At 41.9% G+C, this 24,328-nt stretch overlaps 1 protein-coding gene across 1 annotated transcript; it reads right to left on the bottom strand.

The window, feature by feature from the left end:
• Positions 1–1,356: 1,356 nt before the first annotated feature.
• On the bottom strand, positions 1,357–24,316 carry zgc:112285 (uncharacterized protein LOC561476 homolog). Its single transcript, XM_060854113.1, has 6 exons — positions 24,175–24,316; positions 11,867–11,976; positions 10,589–10,683; positions 5,138–5,418; positions 2,630–2,793; positions 1,357–1,544 (listed from the first exon to the last, which is right to left on the bottom strand). Exons 1-6 carry the CDS (start codon positions 24,314–24,316, stop codon positions 1,365–1,367), a joined length of 972 nt encoding a protein of 323 aa, XP_060710096.1. The 3' UTR covers positions 1,357–1,364.
• Positions 24,317–24,328: the final 12 nt, after the last annotated feature.

Here is a 24,328-nt window from a genome sequence, read left to right as displayed (position 1 = left end):
TTTGTGAGTGTGCTTTGACAAAATGGATTACGGTGAGTCAAGAAGACAGCTCACTACCACTCTCCCTACGGCAATTAGGAATGGACAATAAATGGCTCAGCTCATATCACATCCATGAGTGAATTTAAAAAATAAAACTTTCTGAATGCCACAGTTGAATTGGCCTCCATCTCCATCTGAGGCAGCACATTCCAGATAAAAGACCAGTCCCTGCATAAACGTATCTCCTCCTTTCTGTCATTTGCCAGTCGCCTTACATCACCGATCTCTGGATCTTGACTGTTCCATCAATGGGAGCAGGTTCTGCCTAACTATTTGTCAAACCACTAGAGGTTCTATCAAATCTTCTTTTGACCTTCTCAAGAGAGAACTGCTCCATCTTTGCTAAGCAATCCCTGGCATGGAAGTCACTGGTTTCTGGAGGCAATATTCCCCCCTCTAAAACCTGAAGTGCAGTGCTCAGAATGGACCCGATTTCCTGTTAAGGCATAGCGAGTGTTTTGTAAAGTTACACAATGACTCAATTTTTTTAAAAGATTTGTTCATAGGCCAGCATTTATTGCCCATAGGGTCAAACCAGGTAACAATGATTTTTTCTAAACAACAATGGTTAGGCCAGATTTTTTCAAATTACTGAATTCAAATTTCACTATCTGCTACAGTGAGGCTTGAACCCACATTCTCATGACATTAGACTGGCTTTCTCAATTACTAAACCTGTGATATTACCACTATGCCACATGTCTGGGCATGGCCCCAGGATATTGTTCCCTCTCAGTCTGGACACTGCCTGTAAACTTTGTACATCTCTCTCAGATGCTGTGTCTAGACATTGTACCTTGTGCTCTGGATAATGTCTTTAGACATTACACAATTTTCTCCACACACTCTCTGAACATTGTTCCTTCTCTCTGTATGCGACCTCTTGATGTTGTGCCCTCTACCTCTGAACGCTATTGCTGAACCTTGGAGAATTTTCCATTGATTCCCTTTGTTTTGCTAAGCACCTTTTTTATTTGTTAATTTTTTCAGTTTACTTAAAAATGTTACCTCCTTTCCCACAGACTTGATACGTTAGAAATAGTTCATTGGCTGTCGACACTTTGAGGATTCTTGAGGATAGAAAAAGTGCTAGAAGTTATTCCTCTCTCCTGCTAAATCTCTTGTCTTTCTCTTTTTGAAAAAAAATATGATAGTCACTTCCATTGAACATTCAAATAAATACATAGAAATTGGTGCTGCAGCAGTTTGAATCAACACAAACAACACATCTTTCTTTCAAAACTTTAATTTCTATAGGAATTAATACATTACACAACTCCTTGTTTGCCTAAACTGAACCAATGGTACAGGCAGCCTTGGCTTTAGTCAAAGAAATAGTCCCGAATCCTTGTTTTCTCAATCCAAGGGAGATAGGCAGTCGTTCTGGTAAATACGCTCGGCTTGTTCTCAACTGTGCAACCAATAGGTCCGAAACTGACCACCCCATGAACTTCCCACTTGTGCGAGTCAAGCTGACAGAGAAGAGGACCACCAGAATCCCCCTGAAACACAGGATAACATGCACTGAATCTCACTAATACACCATTAGATACAGTAGTTCCCAGTGACACTGCATTAAACATAGTGAGTTCCAGTGAGACACCATTAAACAGTGAGACCCAGTGACACAAAGTGAGTCCCAGTGAGACACCATTAAACAGTGAGTCCCAATGACACACTATTAACACAGTGACTCCCAGTGAGACACCATTAAACACAGTGAGTCCCAGTGACACACCATTAAACAGTGAGTCCCAATGACACACTATTAACACAGTGACTCCCAGTGAGACACCATTAAACACAGTGAGTCCCAGTGAGACACCATTAAACAGTGAGTCCCAATGACACACTATTAACACAGTGACTCCCAGTGAGACACCATTAAACACAGTGAGTCCCAGTGAGACACCATTAAACACAGTGAGTCCCAGTGAGACACCATTAAACGGTGAGTCCCAATGACACACTATTAACACAGTGACTCCCAGTGAGACACCATTAAACACAGTGAGTCCCAGTGACACACCATTAAACGGTGAGTCCCAATGACACACTATTAACACAGTGACTCCCAGTGAGACATCATTAAACACAGTGAATCCCAGTGAGACACCATTAAGCACAGTGAGTCCCAGCGAGACACCATTAAACAGGGAGTCCCAGTGACATACCATTAAACACATTGAATCCCAGTGACATGTCATTAAACAGGGAATCCCAGTGACACCATTAAACAGTGATTCGCAGTGACTCACTATTAAACTGTAAGTGCCAGTGACACATCATTAAACAGTGATCCAGCGACACACCATCGTGAATAAACATATTGAATGATTTTCAATTCCTTGAAGTGCTGAATCTACCCACACTTTCTCCAAAACTAGTCAATCAGCAGATTCAAGAGAGTCTTCCTGGACTCAGCAATTTCAGGTGAGATATTTACTCAGCGATGAGATGGAATCTGGAATGTAACCTGTCGTGTGAAACTACAAAACTAATCCTCAAGTTGTCCGACAGTTTAGAGATGTGAAATGAGAGAGCAGGGCGGTGAGTGCTAAAATCCAACCTATTTCCTTCCAGTTACCTGGCAAGCAGCTGGTGGTACCTCTGTATCCTTGTAACCGGCACAGATCATCGTGTTCCTCACTCGGTCCCCCCAGAATTTTTTCATTTTGCAAGTTTGGTGATCAATGATTGGCAGCCTGGCTTGATTCAGAACTTCAGATAATATGATGTTTTCCTTTTGTCCTGTTGTAAAAGGAAAAAGACAGAGTTCCATGTTATTTAGTTGGTCCAATCCCTTGCTCCTGCTAACGTCTGAAGTGGCTAGGCCTGCTGTGGTATGAATATATATATCTAACTGTGGCCTAGTTGGAGATTTTGAGTCAGAAAATTATGAGTTCCTGCTCCAGAAACCTCAGTGCTAATTATAGCCTAATATTCCGTTGCAGGCTTGAACATAGATGCCTTCTTTTAGGCAAGACGTTAACGTAAGGTCCCAGCTGCTCCCTCACATTCACATAAAAGCTCCAATGGCACTAATTTGAAAAACAGGAGAGGTTTCCCCACAGTGATGGCCAATATTTGCTCTTCAATCAGCATCGTAAAATAAACTATTGTTTATGGGAAGTTGCTCTGTACACATTGGTTGTGGTCTGTCTTACATTATTACATCACTGAACATACTTCAAAAATACTTGTATATTTCTATTTTTGCTTCTCAATTACAGCATCTGCAGTTCTTTTGGTTTTTCTTAAAAATACTTCTAATTGACTGGCACATTGGACTTCTTGAAAGCAGCTTTAAAAAGAGCAAGTATCTTAACTTTCTTTGCAAATAACAATAGGGTTTAAAACAGCAGGACATGTAACACAAGAAGGTTTTGCTGTTTTCTTCATCACTCTGTCGGTTAATCTTATCTAGTTCTCTAAATTATCACGTGTCTCTCTTTTTCTTTTTCTCACTCAGCTTTGCCAGACCTTGTTCATTTGAGACATCAGTCTTGTTCTGCCCAAGGGATATCAATCTGAACAGTCAACCCTTTCTTCCTCTCTCCTCGATGCTGCTTAACTTGCTGAGGATTCAGCAGTTTCCAGTCAGTTTTCCAGACACTGGCACTGGGAAAGCAGGAAATAGTGGGCCACTGACATGCCAGATGTTCAGCAAGTGATGTACTAAACAGACATCTTGAATTTTGAATCAACCTGTTCAGTGATGTTTTGACACGTATCTGGTGGCGGGTGGAATTTGAAACCAGGCAGAGTTGCTGAAAAGTAGAGATATTACCACTGTTCCACAGAACCCTGTATATTTTCTACCAGATGATTTGATCCTATGTTCCCAGAACATTAATGTGGGCTCTGGCTTATTGATCCATTGACACTACTACTACAGCATTGTCACCACACACTGAGCACCTGTATATAAGGTCTGAATTTGAGGGTATTAATCAGATTGACATTATTATCATGGTTAAGATTACAAGAAACAGCTTGTGGGAATTAATTGTCTTCAATTACAATAAATAAAGGAGTAGGGCTCTCGTGGTGCAGTGATAGTGGAACCTTCATAGAGTGGGCGAGAATGGTCAGCTACATGGTCAGTCCTCCTCCTGTGATGCTGTGACCATAGTTCCCCTGGAGTCTAATGCAGTCCAAACCTCATGCATCGTGGTTTGGTTTCTCAGCCCATCGATTGGGTGAATGAGCCTTGCCCTGTGGAAGTTGCCCTATCATTTTGTTTATTTGCAAAACAATGCGAGAAGTGCCACTTTGCATTGGGAAGCAAATGTTAAAGGAAACAATAGCTGTCAAAGATAACGTGCGGCAAATATTTATATTAGCTTTGGAGGACCTCAAGATAGCAGCTGAATGTTTAGCCTTTGGCAGAGTATTTTCCCTTTCAGAGGGATCTTCATCCAAATGAAAGAAAAGGACCAGAAAAGACAAACAAGTGATCCAAACAAGCCTGGCCAGACCTGTCATGTTACAATGTTGGCACTCCTGTCTCCCAACTCCAACTGGTCACCTTATCCCCTGAGACAGTCAGACAAGCTACAGAAAAATGACAGCTTAGATCCATTCATGGAAGACAAGTTCAATGAAATTCCCCTCAAAGACTACCAGCCCAGTTCCTGGAGACCATAGGGTAACTGGACCACAAAGAACAGAATGAAATCATAGATTAGTTACAGCATGGAAGGAAGCAATTTGTGCCATTGTGCCTGTCCTAGCACCCTGTAAAAGCAAATCAAAGAGTTCCATTGCCCTGCTCTTTCCCCTAACCCTGCATTGTTTTCTCTTTGCTGATAATAGAGTCACAGAGTCATACAGCATGGAAACAGTCCTTTTGGTCCAACCAGTCCATGCCGACCATAATGCCAAACTAAACTAGTCCCACCTTTCTCCATTTGGCCCATATCCCTCAGAACATTTCTTATTCATGTACTTACTTAAACATCTGTAATGATCCAGCTTCCTTTTGAAAACCAGAACCCCTCCAGGATTGGGTTTGAACCCATGTTTAAGGGTAATAATGGGGGTCAGAACACTAACTTCCATTCAATCCTGCTTCCTTAGGTTGCTCCCTTACCTCTGGTGGCACCCCAGCCTGTGGTCCAGCACAAATGCCCGGGACGCAGTTGCCTGGCAGTCTCAGGTATGCAGGCATATCGGACATAGTTGGTCTGTGGAATGTCTACTGCTGATCTGACCATAGCAATATCATCATCAATTTCGTTGAGGCGTGGGTAGCGATAGTGTTCATGTTTGTAGATTCTTTTCACATGGTAGATCTTCTCTGTCCGTTCAGTCCAGTTCAGGTTGTGCTTACCGAGTACAATACGCCAATTCCCAGCATCCTCTGCTTTGCCTCTAGAAAGTTTCATGGGTTAAGATTAGAAAAGTGGTTTAATGTCAGCCTCGCTGAATTATAGTGTAATCATAAACATGAATGGAGGAATTTGAGCATTGATCAGTCCGTCACCATTTGATGCTTTGTCTGCTACACTTCAGCATTGATCTTTTAAGGAGGAGAAAGTGGGGACTGCAGATGCTGGAGTACCAAAGGATATTTTTCAACATTGATCTTTTAAGGCAAAAGACAGATGTGCAGTCCTACCCAACATTCCCAGACTTACTGCTACCAGCCTCTACACTCACAATATAAGGTGTGAGGCACTGAAATTGAAAGGACCACACAAGCCTCATGCACTATGGCACTGAACCTGTGGGTGTAAATATCCAGGTAAATCCCAATGGGGCATACATTCTGAAGCAATTGAGGCATCTTCCAGCTTCACCAGGGATGGAAACTCTTCACATGTCCTCAAATGGGAGAGGAATGAATGCCTGTTGTCATCACTGCATCTTCTCCCCTTTTCAAAGTGGCCAATGGTGTGGAGACATTAGAACAATAGAGCAATTTGGGACAAAATTAAAGGCCAGTGGACAAATATGGATTAATTAAGAAATATCAGCATAGTTTATTAAGGGTACACTGTGTTTATGATTTTTAGCGAAGTTACAAAGAATTGATGAAGGTAATGTGGTTGATATGGTGCACATGGGTTTTTAAAGCCATTTGAGAAAGTGCCACATGACAGGTATGACAACAAAGTTAGATCACATGGAATGAAAGGCAGTGTAGCAGCATAAACACAAAAGTGATAGGAAGTAACGACCAGTGATGAACGGGGATCAGTATTAGGGTCACTGCTTTTCTTAATCTTTATTAATGACCTAGACTCAGGGGCATGGAGCCCAATTTTAAAATTTACCAATGACACCGAAGTTGGAGGTATTGTCAGCTCTGAGGATGATAGTGGTGGTGGTCCTTGGCTATTTGTAGTAAGCAAAGTACTGACTGTATTCAACCAGCTCTGCACTTGTAAATTCCTAAACAAACCAGCTACTGCTAGATGTGATTCTGCAAATGGGCAGCACTTGCTGAACAACCCCAACTGCATTAAAAGCTGCACTAACAAACTCATAACCTGTACAAGGCTTTAGTGAGACTGCACCTGGATTATTGTATGTAATTTTAGTCTCTTTACTTGAGAAGGAGTGTGGTTGTATTGGAGGCAGATCAGAGGCGGTTAACTAGATTCCAGACATGAGGGATTTGTCTTGTGAAGAGAAATTCAGCAGTTTAAGCTCACAACTTTTTGGAGTCTAGAAGAATAAGAGCAGATCTTTGTGAGGTACATAAGATGCTCAAGGGGATCGACAAAGGAGACGTGGACAGGATGCTTTCCCTTCTGGGATAAGGGGTCACCCAGAATGTAGCAATACTGAGTAACTTTAAGGAGGAGATAGACATTTTTAATGAATAATGGGTTGAAGGTTGATGGAAAGTGTGTAGGAAAGTGGAGTTGAGGCCAAGATGAGGTGAGTTACGATTATATCAAATGATGGAGCAGGCTTGAGGGACTCAATTGCCAACTCCTGCACGTAGTTTTTAAGTTCTTTTGTAAGCTGCTTGCAGAACGTGACACATATTCACACTGAGGGACTGTCTCTCTGAAAACAAAAGGAATATGTTCGAGTCTTGTATAATTGACCAGAAGTACGGGGAGTCTTTGGTTCCTGACTCCTGGGGTTAACTTGTCAACCAGTCAGCACCCATTGCTCCTATCACAGAAATTATTGTGATCATTTGAAATTTGGCATTGTTGCATTTTTAAAAAATAATTCCTGGCATGATTATCACAAACTAGGCCAGCATTTATTGTCCAATTCCAATTGCCCTGGAGATGGCGATGGTGAGCTGCATACCAGTGAACTGCCACCTGCTGGTTGGTCAGGACACTCCCAGCGATGGTGATGGTAATATCTGGGATATTGTCTTTGAGTTATGATTCTTTGAGTATGACTATGTTCAGGCTCCTGCCTGACTAGACTGTGGGACAGCTCTCCCAATTTTGGCACTAGCCTGCAAATTTGTCTGGGCTTTGCAGAGTTGATCGGGCTAGGTTAAACATTGTCATTTCCTATGCCCAGGTCAACACTAAGTGGTCTGTCACATCTGAGTGGCTTGCGCAGTTAAGAATCAATCATGTCGCTGTGGGTCTGAAGTCACACGTAGGCCACAGAGAGAAGGACAATAGATTTATTTCCATAAAGGACAATAGTGAGCCAGATGGGATTTGATGACAATTGTTGGTTAAATTTAGATTATTTTCCTCCGTGTAATTCCAGATTTTGCTGTGGTGAGATTTGAACCCATTTCCCTAGAATAGCAACCTAGGACTGGATTACTGGTCCAGTGATATGACATTAGGCCTCCACCTTCCCTTTGTCTGGATGAGTGTAAGATGAAAAGCCTGGATAAGTTCAGCTCCAACAACACTGAAGAAGTTTAACACCATCCAGGACAAAGCAGCTTGCTTGATTGGCACTACTCCCTCCATCACTGGTGTTCAATAGCAGCCGTGTGTACAATCCACAAAAAGGACTGAAGAAATTCACCAAGTCCCCTTAAGATAATCTTCCAAACCCATGACCTCTACCATCTAGAAGGACAACAGCAGTAAATACATTGGGAGACCACCATCTGCAGGTTCTCTCGAAGTCACTCACCATCCAGCCTGCCCTCGGACTTGTCCAATCAGGTGGGACTTTGTCTTCAGCAACCCTGGTTGAAGCATGAGTGGCACTAAATCTGTGCTCTTCTGGAATGGAATCTTGAGCCATGGTCACAATTGGTAGCCCTTGTCTCCAGTAAACCGCCTTGTAAGGCTCATAGGCCTTCAAATGCAGCAAGTACGCGAGAGCGCTCCAAGCTGTAGAAACCTGGTGGCTGCCAGGTTATTGGGCATACACTTTCAGGACATGGTGATGATGATCGCAGATCACCTGAATCTTAATAGAATGGAACCCCCTTCCTATTGCTGAAGTCTGCAGCATTGTACTGAGGCCCTCTCAGTGCAATGTGTGTACAGTCGCTGGAACCCTGCATCTTAGCAAAGCCAACTATGTTCCTGAATCCGACTGCCCAGGCTGCAGCACTGACCTCACCAGTGGCATCAGTCACAGTAATAATACTGTGGGAATGACTCAGGTGGCACATAGGTCACCCTTCGCTCCCTAAAGAGTCACATATCGACTTTCAAAGTAGCAGTCATCCGCAGTCACTGGGAGAAGATAGGTCCCATTTCTGCAACCCTCAGGTCCCACTCCTGCATCCAGCAGCGTTCTATCACAGTGTCTCAGAACATATGGAGCCTGCATTAGCAGTGCGCCTCCTTCATCCCCAGGGTGGGCAAATGCCACATGGCAATGACTAGGGCTATAATCCCTAGAACATTGGAGGCTGAGGGGTGACATTATTGAGGTTTATTAACACCAGAGATAAGATGAATGACAAGGATCTTTTCCCCAGGGTAGGGGAGTCCAACACTAGACGCCGTATGTTTAAGGTGAGAGGGGAATAATTTAAAAGGGACCTAAGGGGCAATTTTTTCACACAGAGGGTGGTGAGTATATTGAATGAACTCTCAGACAAAGTGCTAGAGGCTGGTATAGTTTCACATTTAAAACTTATCTGGATGAGTATGTGAATAGGAAGTGTTTAGAAGGATTTGGGCCAAATGCTGCCAAATGGGACTAAATTAATTTGGGATATCTATTTGGCATGGACGAGTTGGACTGAAGGGTCTGTTTCTATGCTGTATGTCTCTATGACTATGATTTTATGAATGTGGACAAGAGGTACATACAACTGGTGCCACTGGATCTTGCTTTAGGGATGCAGTTTAGTGAAAAGCAACACGGAGGTCCTTCAGAGCAAGTGGCAAGCTGAATCTGCCACGTACCTGCTCTCGTTTTGAGCTGTCTTGACTTCTAGCTTACTTGGTGAGCTTGGTAAGGTAGAAAACCGAATGTTAATGAGATTAGTTGGGCCACCAACAAGGCATTTCACAAGCAATAAGCCATTTAATTGGTAACTAGATGCCCCTGACATTGTGACGGGCTTCATTGGTCTTCTTGTCTGACTTGATGACAAATCTTGCCATAGAGTGCAGCACACAGGCCCCTATTAGGCCCCGCCACGTGATTGTATGCTAATGGTTAGACACAACCAACATTAAAGTGATCCAGCCACTTTGCCATTACCAATTGTGTCATGATTTGGAGATGCCGGTGTTGGACTGGGGTGTACAGAGTTACAAATCACACAACAGCAGGTTATAGTCCAACAGGTTTAATTGGAAGCACTAGCTTTCAGAGCGCCACTCCTTCATCAGTTGGTGTGGTCAACCAGCCGATGAAGGAGTGGCACCCTGAAAGCTAGTGCTTTCAATTGTGTCAACCATTGTCTATAGGTTTACTGGAACATTAACACAGGCACTAATCCAAATGAAGTGTGAAAGCGAATGTAGGATAGGTAGTGTCAGTGTCACTTCAATGGATACAAGTCTCAAAGCTGATGTTTGTGCTGGTATTTGTCTGGTTATGTGATCATCTGTGATGTTCCCCTCCTGGACAGGGACAACCTGTGGGTCTTCAATGGGCATTGCGAACAGTGGTGACCCAGAGAAGGTGTTTAGATAGGATGTAGCTAAGGACAGGTAACCTGTGTGGCCGAGTGGTTAAACAGTGATAATGGTGAGAGAATGTGGTTGCATGTGTAAGAGAGTACCAGCCATGCCGGTTATGTGCCTTGGGCATTCTAGGTTTGCAGTTTCTGTGCTGTTACGTTGGCGGTGAGTGGGGGCTATACTGAATTGCCAATGTTTGTCTGGGTACACAATGGCCTATTAAAGATGGTGCAGGCTGAAGGGATGCTGGTCTTTTGCTAGATATCTGAGGAGTAGTAGTGAGTTGTTCTGGGGCAGGGCAATTGGTAAGGTGGGGCCTAAATCAGACCTGAGAGATGCCATGGGGCAGAGGGGGTAGTTAATGAAGTGAGTTTAGTAAATTTGGTGAGAAAGCTTTCTGTGCCTCGCATTAACGATCCCTTGAAGAGACTCAACACAACCCGCACTTAACCAAAAAAGCCATAAGATTCAGCCCATCGTGCCTCACGCCTTGGCTCACTTACTTTTGAAAGCAATGTGCTGCCGTCAGAACCCAGTGTTTGTGAATGAGAGTTCCACCACAAACATGTTTGTAGGACCTACTCCCCCTGGAGCGCACCTAGCAACAAGAGAAGACTAGTTAATCTAAAGTCTTGCAAATAACATTTTTTATTCACAGGATGAAGGCATCACTGGCTAGGCCAGCATTTATTTGCTCATCCCAGAGGGTAGTTAAGAGGCAACCACATTGGAGTCACATGTAGTCCAGACCAAGTAAGGATGGCAGTTGCCTTCCCTGAAGGACATTAGTGAAGCAGATGGATTTTCCCCAGCAATCATCATGGTCATTATTAGATTCCAGATTCTTGCTGAGTTCAAATTCTACCATCTGCTGTGGGAGGATTCAAACCCCAGACCCCAGAACATTAACCTGGATTAATAACCCAGCAATAAGACCACTAGGCTATCGTCTCCCCTTAGGATCCTCGAAGATTTGGATATGGGACTCAGCGACCCCACTCCAGTCACTCTGCACTCATTACTCTGAGCTTAACTTATAACTGGAAATGCTGGAGAAACTGAGCAGCTGCGGTGCAAAGACAAACAGAGTTAATGTTTTGAATCCATTATAACTTCTTCCTCGCTCTGAACAGGAGTCCTATTGGACTCGAAAAGTTTACTCTCCTTTTCTTCCCACAGATGCTTCCAGTTGGGCAGAGTATCTCCAGCATCTTCTGGGGTTTCTTTATTTCAGATCTGCAGCATCTGCAGCTCTGTAATTTTAATATTCTGAGCCTCCAGTCACTCGTCACTTTAATTCTCCACTTTGCTCTCACTCTGACCTTCCTGTCCTTGGTCTGCTATTGAGTTCCAATGAAGCTGAATGCAAACTTATGGAACAACTTAGCCTTCTAGAGAAACCTTCTGGGCTCAAACCTGAGTTCACCAATTTTAGACCCTGCCCTCATTTCTTTCCATTTCTCGTTATCACTGATTCGGGCTTTCCTTGATTCTTTCCTATTCCTTCATTTTACCTTTACATGGAGGCTAACCCAGCCATTCATACCTCACCTGAGATACACTTTCTGTCTCTTTACTGTGAAACCTTCTGTCCTGCCCTCCGCCCTATCCCTTGTGCTCTTTCTCTACTCTGACTTTCTCAAAGCCCGAGACATTTCCTCAGAGAGCTGACATAGGACTGATGATCTGACCATGGTGCTGGCTAATTTCAGAATACGCTCTCACAGCAGATACCAGACCAATACATCGTAGTGTATCAGTGCTCCCCATTCACTGTTTACCTGTAAAGAGACCTGCCACGGCCAGGAATGTGGACGTGCCTCATTCCCCGATACGATCCTCCCGACTATATTCGGCGTGAACTGAGGTACACCACAGTCCTTTGGCCAGTCTGAAAACCCAATAAATACAAATATCAACATGGACTGCTCTCGAAATATCACAGTTTGTATCACACTCTATGTACCTGTTAGTCTAGCCATCTTTTCTTCCATTCTCATTTCTGAGGGTCCATTGGCTTAGTCCATAACTGAGAATCACTACAGGTGTAAGCAAGCCATTCTGCCCATCATGTCCATACTACTTTTCCAAAGAGCATCCCATCCAGACCCAACCCCCTACCCTATTCCAGCATTTCCCATCACTAACCCATCTAGCCTACACATCCCTGGACATCATGGATAACTTAGGCAGGCCAATCCACCTAACATGCACATCTATGGACAGCAGGAGGAAACCAGAACACCAGATGGAAACCCAAGCAGACACGGGGAGAATGTGCATGGGGAGAAGGCCACATAGGGAATGTACCACACTGGGTTGTCATTGCCTTTTGCAGGATGGCTGACTAGAAACTCTCCCCCTCTTACTGTGTAGCACTTGCTTTCTGAAAATCCATGTAGACTCCATCAATAGTATTATCTTTCTGTAACCTCTTCAAAAACTTAAACAAATTAGTCAAGCATAATTTCTCCTTTAGTAGAGCAGGCTGACTCTTCCTAATCAACTGTTTTTTTCTTGCCACTACTAATCCTATCCTGGGTAATTGTTTCCTCACCATTGACTGGTCAAAGAATGTGGGTGACCTTATTGAAGCATACAACATCCTGAGGGGGCTTGACAGGTTGAGAAGATGTTTCCACTAGTGAGGGAATCTGGAACTAGGGGACATAGTTACACAATGAGGGGAGACTCATTTAAAACTGAGATGTGAAGGAATGTCATCTCTGCAGAGAGTCTGAGATTCTGTACCCCCAGTGAGGCTAGATCACTGAAAGTCTTTAAAAAGGAGGCAACTAACTGTTTGAAATATCAGGGAGTTGAGGGCCTGGCTAAGTAGACAAAAGAGGAGTTGATATCTGCGGCAGAAAAGCCATGATCTTGTTGAGCGGTGCAGGCAGACTTAAAAATGGCCACTCCTGCTTTTATTTCTTGGGTTCTCATAGCCTTTAATTGCTGTGCTTATCTTTACAACCTTTATTGAACAAGGCCATAAGGCTTGCAATTCTCCAGTCTTCTTGCACCTCGCTGAGTCCAATTTCCAATATCACTCCCTTCAATATCCTTGGAAGCATTTCATCTGGTCTTGCAGCTTTGTCAGCTTTATGTACCAACATCTCTTCCTACTTATGAACCATTCCAGTGATAGAATATCCTCCTGTGTCACCATAGCCTGGGTAATGTGTTTGAGTTAAACATTATGTTGTGAAGTAACTATTAAAACTTTCTCAGGAAGATCAGTGAGGCCAATATCTTGAGGCACACCTCATCCTTTTGCAATTGGTAGAATGTAGTTGAGAGTCACTGTTGATGAGAAGACGGTTTTATGGGCTGCACTCATAAGCAAGCATTTGCAAGTTGACTCTGACCATTGAACCATAGAATGATACAGCATTTGGTTCACCATGCCTTTGATAAGCTATCCAATTATCCCAAAACCCTGCTCTTGCCCATAACCTGTTACTTTTTTCTCTTTAAGTATTTGTCGAATTCTCTCTTGAATATTACTATTGGTATTTGTGGGATGAGAGAGAGGGATTGCATGGTAAATACTCCAATAGCTTGGTAACTAATGCAGTTTTGTGAAAGCAGGTTATCCTCATGGAGGAAGGATGAAGAGTCACTCCCCTTGTTGCTCACGCAGAAAACTGGTAACTGGCATGACCAATTGTTCCTGACTTTCCCTACCTTGACAGTTGGTCTGCTAATAAGGCAAACCTGAGAGAAAATAATAGGAATGACCATGAGGCAGCTGGTGCTGAAAATGTGTTGCTGGTTAAAGCACAGCAGGTCAGGCAGCATCCAAGGAACAGGAAATTCGACGTTTCGGGCCAGAGCCCTTCATCATTCCTGATGAAGGTCTCTGGCCCGAAACGTCGAATTTCTTGTTCCTTGGATGCTGCCTGACCTGCTGTGCTTTAACCAGCAACACATTTTCAGCTCTGATCTCCAGCATCTGCAGACCTCACTTTTTACATGAGGCAGCTGGGTCAACATATGGACCAACCCTTGATGTTACTGCAGTAATATTAAAAAAAGACACTACTCTGCATGTTATTAAAAGGGATCTACAGGGCAACTTTTTCACACAGAGGGTGGTGCGTGGATGGAATGAGCTGCCAGAGGAAGTGGTGGAGGCTGGTACAATTGCAACATTTAAAATCCATTTGGATGGGTATATGAATAGGAAGGGTTTAGAGGGATATGAACCAAGTGCTGGTAAATGGGACTATATTAGGTTAGGATATATGGTTGGCATGGAAGAGGTTGACTAAGGTGTCTCTTTACATGCTGTATATCTCTATGACTCTATGACCCTATGACCCGTCTTCTCCAGTTTCTCCACGTATTTGAAATCTTTCATCCTTTGTACCCTTTTTGGAATGTCATTGGTTTGTGTCTGTGTCAAATTGTATTGATGTAACTTGCCACAATAAATTGACAATGAGGGGAAATTGGAGAATATGAGAATAAACTAGCCAAGATTACAAAAAGAGATTGTATGAGCCATTACAAGTGCATAAAAAAGGAGGGGAGTAGCTAATGCAGTTCCTTGGAAGCAGAGATAGAAATCATGAGGAATAGGAATATGGCAGAGATGAAACAAATGATTTGTATTTGTTCTTCACATAGTGAACACAATAGATAATCCAGGGACTAATAAGAATGAGGAAACAGTTGATTAATATCAGCAAAGGAAAAATTATTGGAGAGAAGATGAAAATCTAACAACTTCCCCTGACCTGATGGACAACTTCTCTAAAAAAGCTCCTATTTCTTACGTTCATTTGATACTATGTTATTCAAAAGATTAAGACACAAGATAACGGCCATAGAGGGATGATTAGTTAATGTACAGGCAGCAGAGAATAGGACTAGAGTCATAGAGGTGTACAGCACAGAAACAGACCCTTCAGTCCAATTTGTCCATGCTGAACAGATATCCTAAATAAATCTACTCCCATAACAAACACCTTCTTCACTATCCTGTCTACCTGAAACTCCACTTTCAAGGAACTATGAACCTGCACTCCAAGGTCTCTCTGTTCAACAATCAGTCTATATCTTATGTACTTATATACAAAAACAACATCCTCTGTCCCGTTAATTGATTACTTCCTTTGTAATCCTTCTGTTTATGGAAAAGAAATCTGAAGATTTCAAATCTATTTGAAGTTCCTTCAAATAGAATCCGTGGTGAAGAAGAGGGAGGAATGGTTGGATATGGAATCATAGAACCAAAGAATTTTACAGGATAGAAGGAGACCAATCGGCCCATTATCTCTGTACTGGCTACCAAAAGAGCTATCCAGCTAGTCCCACTTTGCAGCTCTATCACTGGAGTAAGAGATTTTCAATCACCTGGCTGAGTGTGTGCACAAGGACTTTAGGGTGCAGGGCTGAGAGTGATATCAGGAAGGGCGTTGCTTTTTGATGAGGGTTTAATCTGAGCCCAGTAGATGACTGGAGTTAAATCCTGGGCTGTAACAGTTCGGCTGTTACAGGCATTCATTGGTAAATTGAGCAGACATCTTCATGTGAGAGATACTGGTGGTGCAGCCATTGCAAAGGGATTGAAGGGGGGTTTTCTGTAGAGTAAGGGGAACACTTATTAGGCAGGGTTCAAAATGGCAAATAGATCCTCTCCATCCTTGAAGAAAATAATCTGAATAGAAAACAAAATAACTGAGGGTCAACATAAATGTTCTTCTGCCGCATAGGTGGTGAGGGTGACCTCAATCTGTTCCTTTTATTTAAAGACTCTACTGTTTCTGTTTGTGAAAGCAACATTGCAAGTTCAAAACTGTTGATTTTATTCAAATCATTACCTCTGGCATCCAATCCATCATTAAAAGGACAGTGGGGTAAAGCATCTTTTCAGCTTATTAGAATAATCCCATGTCAAGTCCCGTGATAATAGTCCTCCCAGACCAGCAGGTGCAGATAATTATGGTAATTCTTCGATATTCAGAAAGCAGAATGAACTCAAAAGCTTTGAAAATTGTGAGGAAATGGCCAGTGCACTGGCTATTGTGCATAATTCTACATTGCTACTTATTGAAAAGAGTAGTTTGCTATCAAGATACATTTCATTGTCATCATCATCGGTGCTCCCTCGCAGACAAGGATGACTCTCTTCCATTCTCAGGTTGACTTCATTGGCGGCTGTAATGACCAATGTGGCTACCTCAGGCTTTGTTACACTTGGGGCAGGTGGTGGTCATGAGAAGGGGTGGGTGAGGTGTTGGTGTGGTATCGTGCTCCTTTCACTGTTTTCACCTGGTTTCCACTTCCCGCATGCTCTTCCTCCACTTTGGATGATCCTGGGCCAGAGATTCCCGGGTGTCTGTGCGAATGCCACACTTCCCCAGTGAGGCCTTGAGGGTATCATTGAAGCACTTCCTCTGTCCACCTGGGGCTCGCCTGCTGTTTCGGAGCTTTTCATTGAGCTGGTTGTAGCAGACTAGATAGTGAGGACTGTCTCACACTAGGATTGTGCTACAAATTCTACTCAATATTTCTTCTTTTGCGTCCAAGTAACTACAGTGAACAAACCTTTTTTTAAAATTAATTCAGTCACAAGAGTCTATTATGCTATTGTTATCATGGACAATTGTAGAGTGGTGTTCCACAATCCCCTCCATTTGTCCATTGGCAGAAACTGCAATAACTTATCGATAATAGATCATTGAATTGTACAGCACATCAGGAAGCCATTCGGCCCATCAAGCCTGCACTGGCTCTTTGAAAGATCTATCTAATTCATTTCATTTCCTTGCCCTATATACATTTCCTCTTAAAGTGTTTGTTTAATTCTTGTTTGAAAGCTCCTATTGAATCAGCTTGAAGCAGCTCTTCAAATTACAATGACATGAAAAGATCTTTCTTAATATTTTTTCTCGGGTGTTTTTGCCAATTACCTTAAATCTGTATCCTAAGGTTTATCATCCCTGTTGTCAGTGGCAACAGTATCTCCCTATCTCTCCCAATTCCTCCCTCTTCTCTCAGGGGCTGTGAGTCTTTTGGAACTCCTTGCTACAGAGAGCTGTCAGGACAGAGTCCTTGTATATATTTCAGTTTGAGATAGATAAATTCTTGATGATTCGCGGAATCAAGTGTTACAGGCAATATAAAGGAAAGTAGATATGAGGGATGTCAGATCAGCCCAAGGGGCCGAATGGTCTACTCTATTTCTCAGTGAAAGTGAGGACTGCAGATGCTGGAGATCAGAGTCAAGATTAGAGTGGTGCTGGAAAAGCACAGCAGGTCAGGCAGCATCAGAGGAGCAGGTAAATCGACGTTTTGGGCAGGAGCTCCATGGAGCCTACTCCTGTTTCTAATTCTTCGGTTTATCTATTAGACTAAAACTCTTCATCATTGTTTACACATCACCACCCTCTCTGCTTGAAAAGAAATCAATCCTAGCATCTCAAGTCTCTCCATGTAACTGAAGTCTCTCAATTCTGGTACTATCATGGAGTCATAGAGATGTACAGCATGGAAACAGGCCCCTCAGTCAAACCCATCCATGCCGACTAGATATCCTAAATAAATCTAGTCCCATTTGTCAGCATTTGGCTCATATCCCTCTAAACCCTTCCTATTCATATACCCACCCAGCTGCCTTTTAAAAGCTGTAATTGTACTAGCCTCCACCACTTCCTCTGGCAGTTAATTCCATACATGCACCACCCTCTGTGTGAAAGAAGTTGCCCCCTTAAATCTTTTAAATCTTTCCCCTCTCACCTTAAACCTATGCCCTCTAGTTTTGGACTCGCCCATCGTGGGGAAAATACCTTGTCTATTTATCCTATCCATGCCCCGCATGATTTTATAAACCTCTATAAGGTCACCCCTTAGTCTCTGACGTTCCAGGGAAAACCGCCCGAGCTTACTCAGCCTTTCTCTATAGCTCAAACCCTCTGACCCTGGCTGCATCTTTTCTGAACCCATTCAAGTTTTACAACATCCTTTCTGAAGCAGGGAGAATTGCACAAAGTACCTAAGTAAATCTCTTTGCTTTTGTACACTATGTCTCTATAAAGTGAAAGTACTCTGTGTGTGTATTTTTAAAACAGCCTTCTCAATCTGTCCTGCAACCTTCAAATAGTTGTGAATGTAAATTCTCAACTTCCTAATTACCTGCAGCCATTTGTAATTGTACCAGTTAGTTTGTGTTGCTTCTTCTCAGTATTTCTTTCCAGCTAGGATTTATTTGGAGGTGCCAGTGTTAGACTGGGGTGGACAAAGTTAAAAACCACACAACACCAGGTTATAGTCCAACGGGTTTAATATTTCATTACAGCTCCATGACACTGTAATCATTTACTATAAATTTTGTGTCTTATGACCCTGCTTCACAACTACCTGATGAAGAAGCAGTGCTTTGAAATAAACCTGTTGGACTATAACCTGGTGTTGTGTGATTTTTAACTTTGTTCACAGCTAGGGCTATCTTTATCTCTGTTTATCCATGAATCACTACAGTCTCTCCCTTTTCTGCTGCACTGGCAGCATCTCTTACTTTAGTTAATGCTAAAGGATTTTAAAAACATTCAAGGACATCTTCAGATGGTGAGAATCGCTATATAAATGCAACACTTTCCATCATAATTTGTCTTACTTTGAAGAAAAATGGTAACTGGAAGCAACACCACATTGAACTCACAGAGTACCATCAGAAATCGCTTTTCATAACTTCTGCCACCAAATCCCTCCAAACCTCAACCCTCCACTTCTACCTTGCCCCATCCCTAACCCCCCATTACTCCACTTCCAGCCGCTACCCACACGTGTGACTACCCCATTCCCTAACCCACTACCTTGGCTCAGCAAATACAACTGTTCATACGTATTTTAAGATAAATTGATAAAATAGGAGTCAACTTCAATGATTTGCTTAATCCCGTTTTGCCTCAACTTTGAAATACTGACACTTTACAATTTCTAAAATTTTGTATATTGTTTTGTGCTTAAGAGCTCGACAGAACTGGAGTGATCACATAAAAACACATAGTTGATGCTAACTAATTGTAAATAAACTGGTAAGGTACATCTCTGATAAAAACAACTTACATTTTGGTTTATTTCCAGTTTGTCAAATAATTTGGCAGCTCGAAGAAAATGCTGCTTCGGAGTGAAGAAATGGAATTATAACACTGTACGCTGAGATTAAAAGGGCACCTGAATATGCTCAAACTGAATACTGCGGCTCCATGTATTAAAGCAAATTTTGATTACAGAGTGATTGTTATGATCCCAGCTGATAGTGGTCCTGAACAAGTCAGGTCCCAGAATGAAGCCTGGCTTGATCGATCCCATGTCAAATTTATTTTAGTTAGCTAATGTCACATAATTAAACATATTCATGAGGCTGCAGGTATTCTTTAACAACAGAGTGCAAGTTTATTGCAGAAAGGAGAAAAAAACAAGCAATGTAAAACACAGTTTAGAAAGACCTTAACATAAACAGCAAAATAAAGTTTCAACCCATTTCCCTTTATCTATATCAGTCTCCAGTCGAGAGAAACTATCCTTTAATTTCATTTTTTTCAGTTTCTACTGAGCTGACTCTTTCCAGTTTCCTTTCCATGTGTCTGTGGTGACAATTCTGAGGACCTAAACTTTCTCAATTCTAACAATTTGAAGATTTCTGTACAAACTCTCTTGGTTTAAAAATGCCACGGACTAGGAAACACTGCTGAAGTGACTGGCTCCACTGAACTGAATTTGTTTATTTCCTTCTGAACTGAACTGAAAGTCTGCCCTGAAATCAAAGCAAAACAAATGGCTTTGTTCTGTTTACTTTGCCTGTCCCAAAACTCAGCAGTATAAACATTTTATCCATTAACACCACAGAAATGCACAAGGCAACTGAATTAAGTCAGATTCTTAGAAATTATATATTTAGGTCACTGATTTTATAACCTTTTTAAATAACATTTTCACAGAACTGACTAAATCATTCTAATTCTACTTTAAAATCCAATTTCCAAAAATAATATCTATATATAGGACTGACATCCTTCATTGCAGAGGGAGGAACATTTAGGGGGGAATTTTATAGTAACGTAAACAGTATGGGCTACGGTGAGGAATCTAGGAGAATTGGGTGAGAAGTACAACAGGTCTTTTTCAACATCAGGAGCAAAAGGTTGCATTTTCCAACAGATACTGGGTGTTGATACCAAATTGAGAAGCCTATTAACATGGATTATAGTTTGTTGTCAGCTTCATTAACTGCTGATCTGACCTTATTAATACACAACTTCATTTCCTACCACCCACTGCAAGGAAAATAGAAGTCAAACATTCTCGACATGAAAGTCTGAGTGGGAACTTAGGACCTCTGGAAGTAGACACACTTAGACACACAGGCAAAAGTGAGGGCTGCAGATGCTGGAGGTTAGAGTCAAGAGTGTTGAGCTGGAAAAGCACAGCAGGTCAGGCAGCATCTAAGGAGCAGGAAAATCGATGTTTTGGGCAAAAGCCCTTCATTAGGAATGACGCTGAACACACGGCTGTTCTCGTAAGTCACATCAAAGATAGCACACAGATACAGCAAGCTATTAAGAATACAAGTATCATGAGGGTCAGGCAGCATCCCGTGGAGAGAGAGAAAGCTACCGTTTCAATTTTAGATGACTCTTCAGAGCAATGCAAGTCTTATGCTGGTCCTTACTGATGAGGGAATGGAGTACATAAACAAAGAAGTCTTGTGACAATTGCCTGAGTCTTTTGTGAAATCATATCTGGGGTGCATTACTTTGATCTTCATACACAAGGAATGAAATACTAGCATTGGAAGCAGTAACTGATGGATTCCTGGAGTGAGAGGACTGTTCCATGTTGAAGCAGTCAAACAGGCCTCTCACTCCTGGTGTTTGGACGAACGAGAAACATACAAGAATTTGAAGAAGGTTTCAAGGGTAAACACAAAGGCACAGTCTCAGAACAGATCATTTCAGACTGTGATGAGAAAGTTCTTCACTCAGAATCGATGGAATTCCCTACTCCAGAGGATTACCGATGTTTCATCTCTGAGTATGTTTAAGGCTGAGATTGACTGTTAGGGAAACAAGGGAGGTTAGGAGCAACCAGCAAAGTGGAGTTGAAGCTGGAGATTGACTATGACTGTATTGAGTAGTGAAGCAGCTATATTGAACAGTGGTCTATCCCTGCTGCTATCGCTTATGTTTTATGCTCAGATTCAAGTTCCATGGCTAACATTTTTCTTTAAATGACACCACCAAAAAAAAAACTAATCATAGTACTGTATGTAAGCAAAATGTTTTTTACATTTTGAATGACTGCCCACCAAAATGTAGATGAGATCAATGGAGATCTTCCTGAGAAGTGTGATAAGAGTGTTTCAATTGAAATACTAACATACTTAACATAAGGTATACTCTTGGGTGCAGTATATGACAGAATTTAGTTCTCATTTAGTTCTGCGCGGAATGGGGTAACCCAGCAAAATATAAACACTGTTTTGAATATAATAACAATAGCTCATGAGGCGCTCAACTTTTAAAAATTTATTCTTTCATGTGATGTGGTAATGGCAACATTTATTGCCTATCCCTAGTTGCCCAGAGTTCAGTTAAGAGTCAACCACATTAATGTGGAGCTGAAATCATATTTAGACCAAGTCAGGAGTCAGACTTCACCTGATGAAGGACCAGCGCTCTGAAAGATTGTGATTTCAAATAAACCTGATGTCATCTGGCTTCTAACTTTGTCCACCCCAGTGCAACAATAGCACCTCCACATCACATTTTGACCAGAACAGGTAAAGCTGGTAGATTCCTTCCCTAAGGGGCAATAGTGAACCAGATTGGTTTTTATTGGATTCAATGATAGTTTCATGGTCGCTATTACTGAGAATAATATTTATTGCATTGATTTTAATTCACTGATTGAATTTCAAATTCAGCAGCCGACTGAGTGGGATTTGAACAAATGGCTGTATAGGAGTTCCTCTGTCCCATCTGTCCCTCTGGATTACTCGTCCAAAGATATTATCATGACCCTACAATCTCTTTGCTTCACTTCACCTCACTTTCCTCTTCACTTGCTCTCTGTATATTAATGTCACTAGCAATGATGGCATTTATTGCCCATTCTGTATTGTCCCAAAAAGATGATGATGGGTCTTCTCCTTCAACCTTGGCATGAGAAAGCCAGCTACTGTTTTTCAGTTACAGGAAAGCACAGATCCATAAAAGTTCATCTGACTGCCTTCCTGATCTAACTCCTGTTGCACTTTCACATTTTGAATAATATTGAGTTCCACAGTTCGCAAAGTTGAGATGAGGAAGGATGGGGCTTAATTTGCTGGATTATCAGCAAGCCTTCTACTGACAGTAACTTGATGCTGTTTTTCAGAATTAAACAGCTCTCTTGACACATTGAAAATGTGGGAGGTAGGTATAGGACAGATGTTAGGGGTAGATTCTTTACTCAGCGAGTCATGAGTTCATGGAATGCCCTGCCAATAGCAGTGGTGGACTCTCCCTCTTTATGGGCATTTAAACGGGCATTGGATAGACATATGGAGGATAGTGGGCTAGTGTAAGTTAGGTGGGCTTGGGTCGGCGCAATATCAAGGGCCAAAGGGCCTGTACTGCACTGTATTTTTCTATGTTCTAAAATGCAGAAAGATCAATCAGATACACCCTGACTGAATTCACTCCCTGGTCTTAGAACAGAAGAGTGTGAGAGGTAGGGAAACTAATCAATCATCTTATAAGAGAACATTAACACAAAAAGTGGGTCACTAGATGTTATTCTGTTGATGGGCTTTTGGGCAGTATATTTATGTATTTTTGGATAATTCCAGTGTGTTTTTGCACTGATTACCAGGAATTTGATTAATTGTTTGCAGAGTTCTATAGAACAAGCTGAATAAAGAGAACACAATAATAACGTTATCCACTGGGCCCATCAGACAATATTAATTTTACACTTTGCTTGATCTTTCCTTCCATTGAATTTAAAGACATCCAATCTTTGCCTTTTTATGCATAAGGCTTTTGTTTGATTAAAATTGCCTTTTTGAAATTTAATTGTGTTATCTCTCAAATAATCTGCCTTACTTTGGTGAAAGATGGAAAATCTATGGTGAGTAAATTTACAATAGATGCCCACCTCCTTCGGAAACACAGTTCTTCAAATCCTCAGCAGGGATATATTAACCTTGGAGGGAGTGCAGTGCAGATTTACTAAGTAAAAACGATGAATAATAATGTTTCTATTCAAATAATTACCCAATGCTGTGCTGTGATCAAGTGATCCTGTCTCCATCACACTTCCAGGCAGTGCATTCCAGATCCTCACTACTCACAGCATAAAAATAAAGATCCATCTCAATTATATTTGCTTTTTAAAAAAAATACATTAAACTATTCTCCTTTTGTTCTTGATCCTTTTACAAAGTGGCATAGTTCATTCCTATCTATTCTGTCTGCACTCCTTATAGTCTTGTAAACTTTTATAAATCTCCTATTAGCTTCTCACCTCCGAGGACGATAATCCCAATGTATCCCGCCTATCTTCAGAACTGAAGGTTCTTATGCCTGAAAACATTCCTGTAAATGTTGGCTGCACAGTTGTTAGCAAAAAACTGCTGCCAACGGTTCAAGAAGAGGGTGGGTGTATATTCACTGCAAGGATTGCTGCAGTTCATGAAAGCAGCTCACCACCACCTTCTCAAGGGTAACTAAGGATAGGCAATAAATGCTATCATTGCCCAGTTGGCAATGCCTACATCCCACAAATGAATAAAAGGTCGACCACTGTCTTGTTGGGGCAAATAAGAATGGACAAAAAATGTGGGTGTTGACCACATCAGGAGAATGAATTTGAAAAATAACTAGTAACACCGTCACCATCACACACAAAGACAGCATGAGAAATTCCCGTCGGCATCGTCCATATGAAAGAATAAAAATTTATGTTTTGTATCTTGATTGTTCCTACTCCACTCAAACAGTTGTATGATCACTGATCTCAACGAAAATTATTTAGTCTGCCAGTAAATGATTATTGACTGTTTTTCTCATTCAGAAGGCAATTTCAATGCACTTACCTAAGTGTGTAATTTTGCTTTGAGGGCCATTGCTAATGTGCAAGGCTTGTGTTAGAGAGAGTACGAGGACAACAAGGGTCGCAATCTGTTCCAACATCTTCAGCAGAGTTCCATCGTGTGATTCCAAACATCCCTTCTTCATTCTCTTATTTAT

The sequence above is a fragment of the Hemiscyllium ocellatum genome, chromosome 43, assembly GCF_020745735.1.
Source record: "Hemiscyllium ocellatum isolate sHemOce1 chromosome 43, sHemOce1.pat.X.cur, whole genome shotgun sequence".
Taxonomy (NCBI): Eukaryota; Metazoa; Chordata; class Chondrichthyes; order Orectolobiformes; family Hemiscylliidae; genus Hemiscyllium; species Hemiscyllium ocellatum.
The sequence above is the reverse complement of the archived record's forward strand: the minus strand, read 5'-3'. Positions and strand labels throughout refer to the sequence as shown.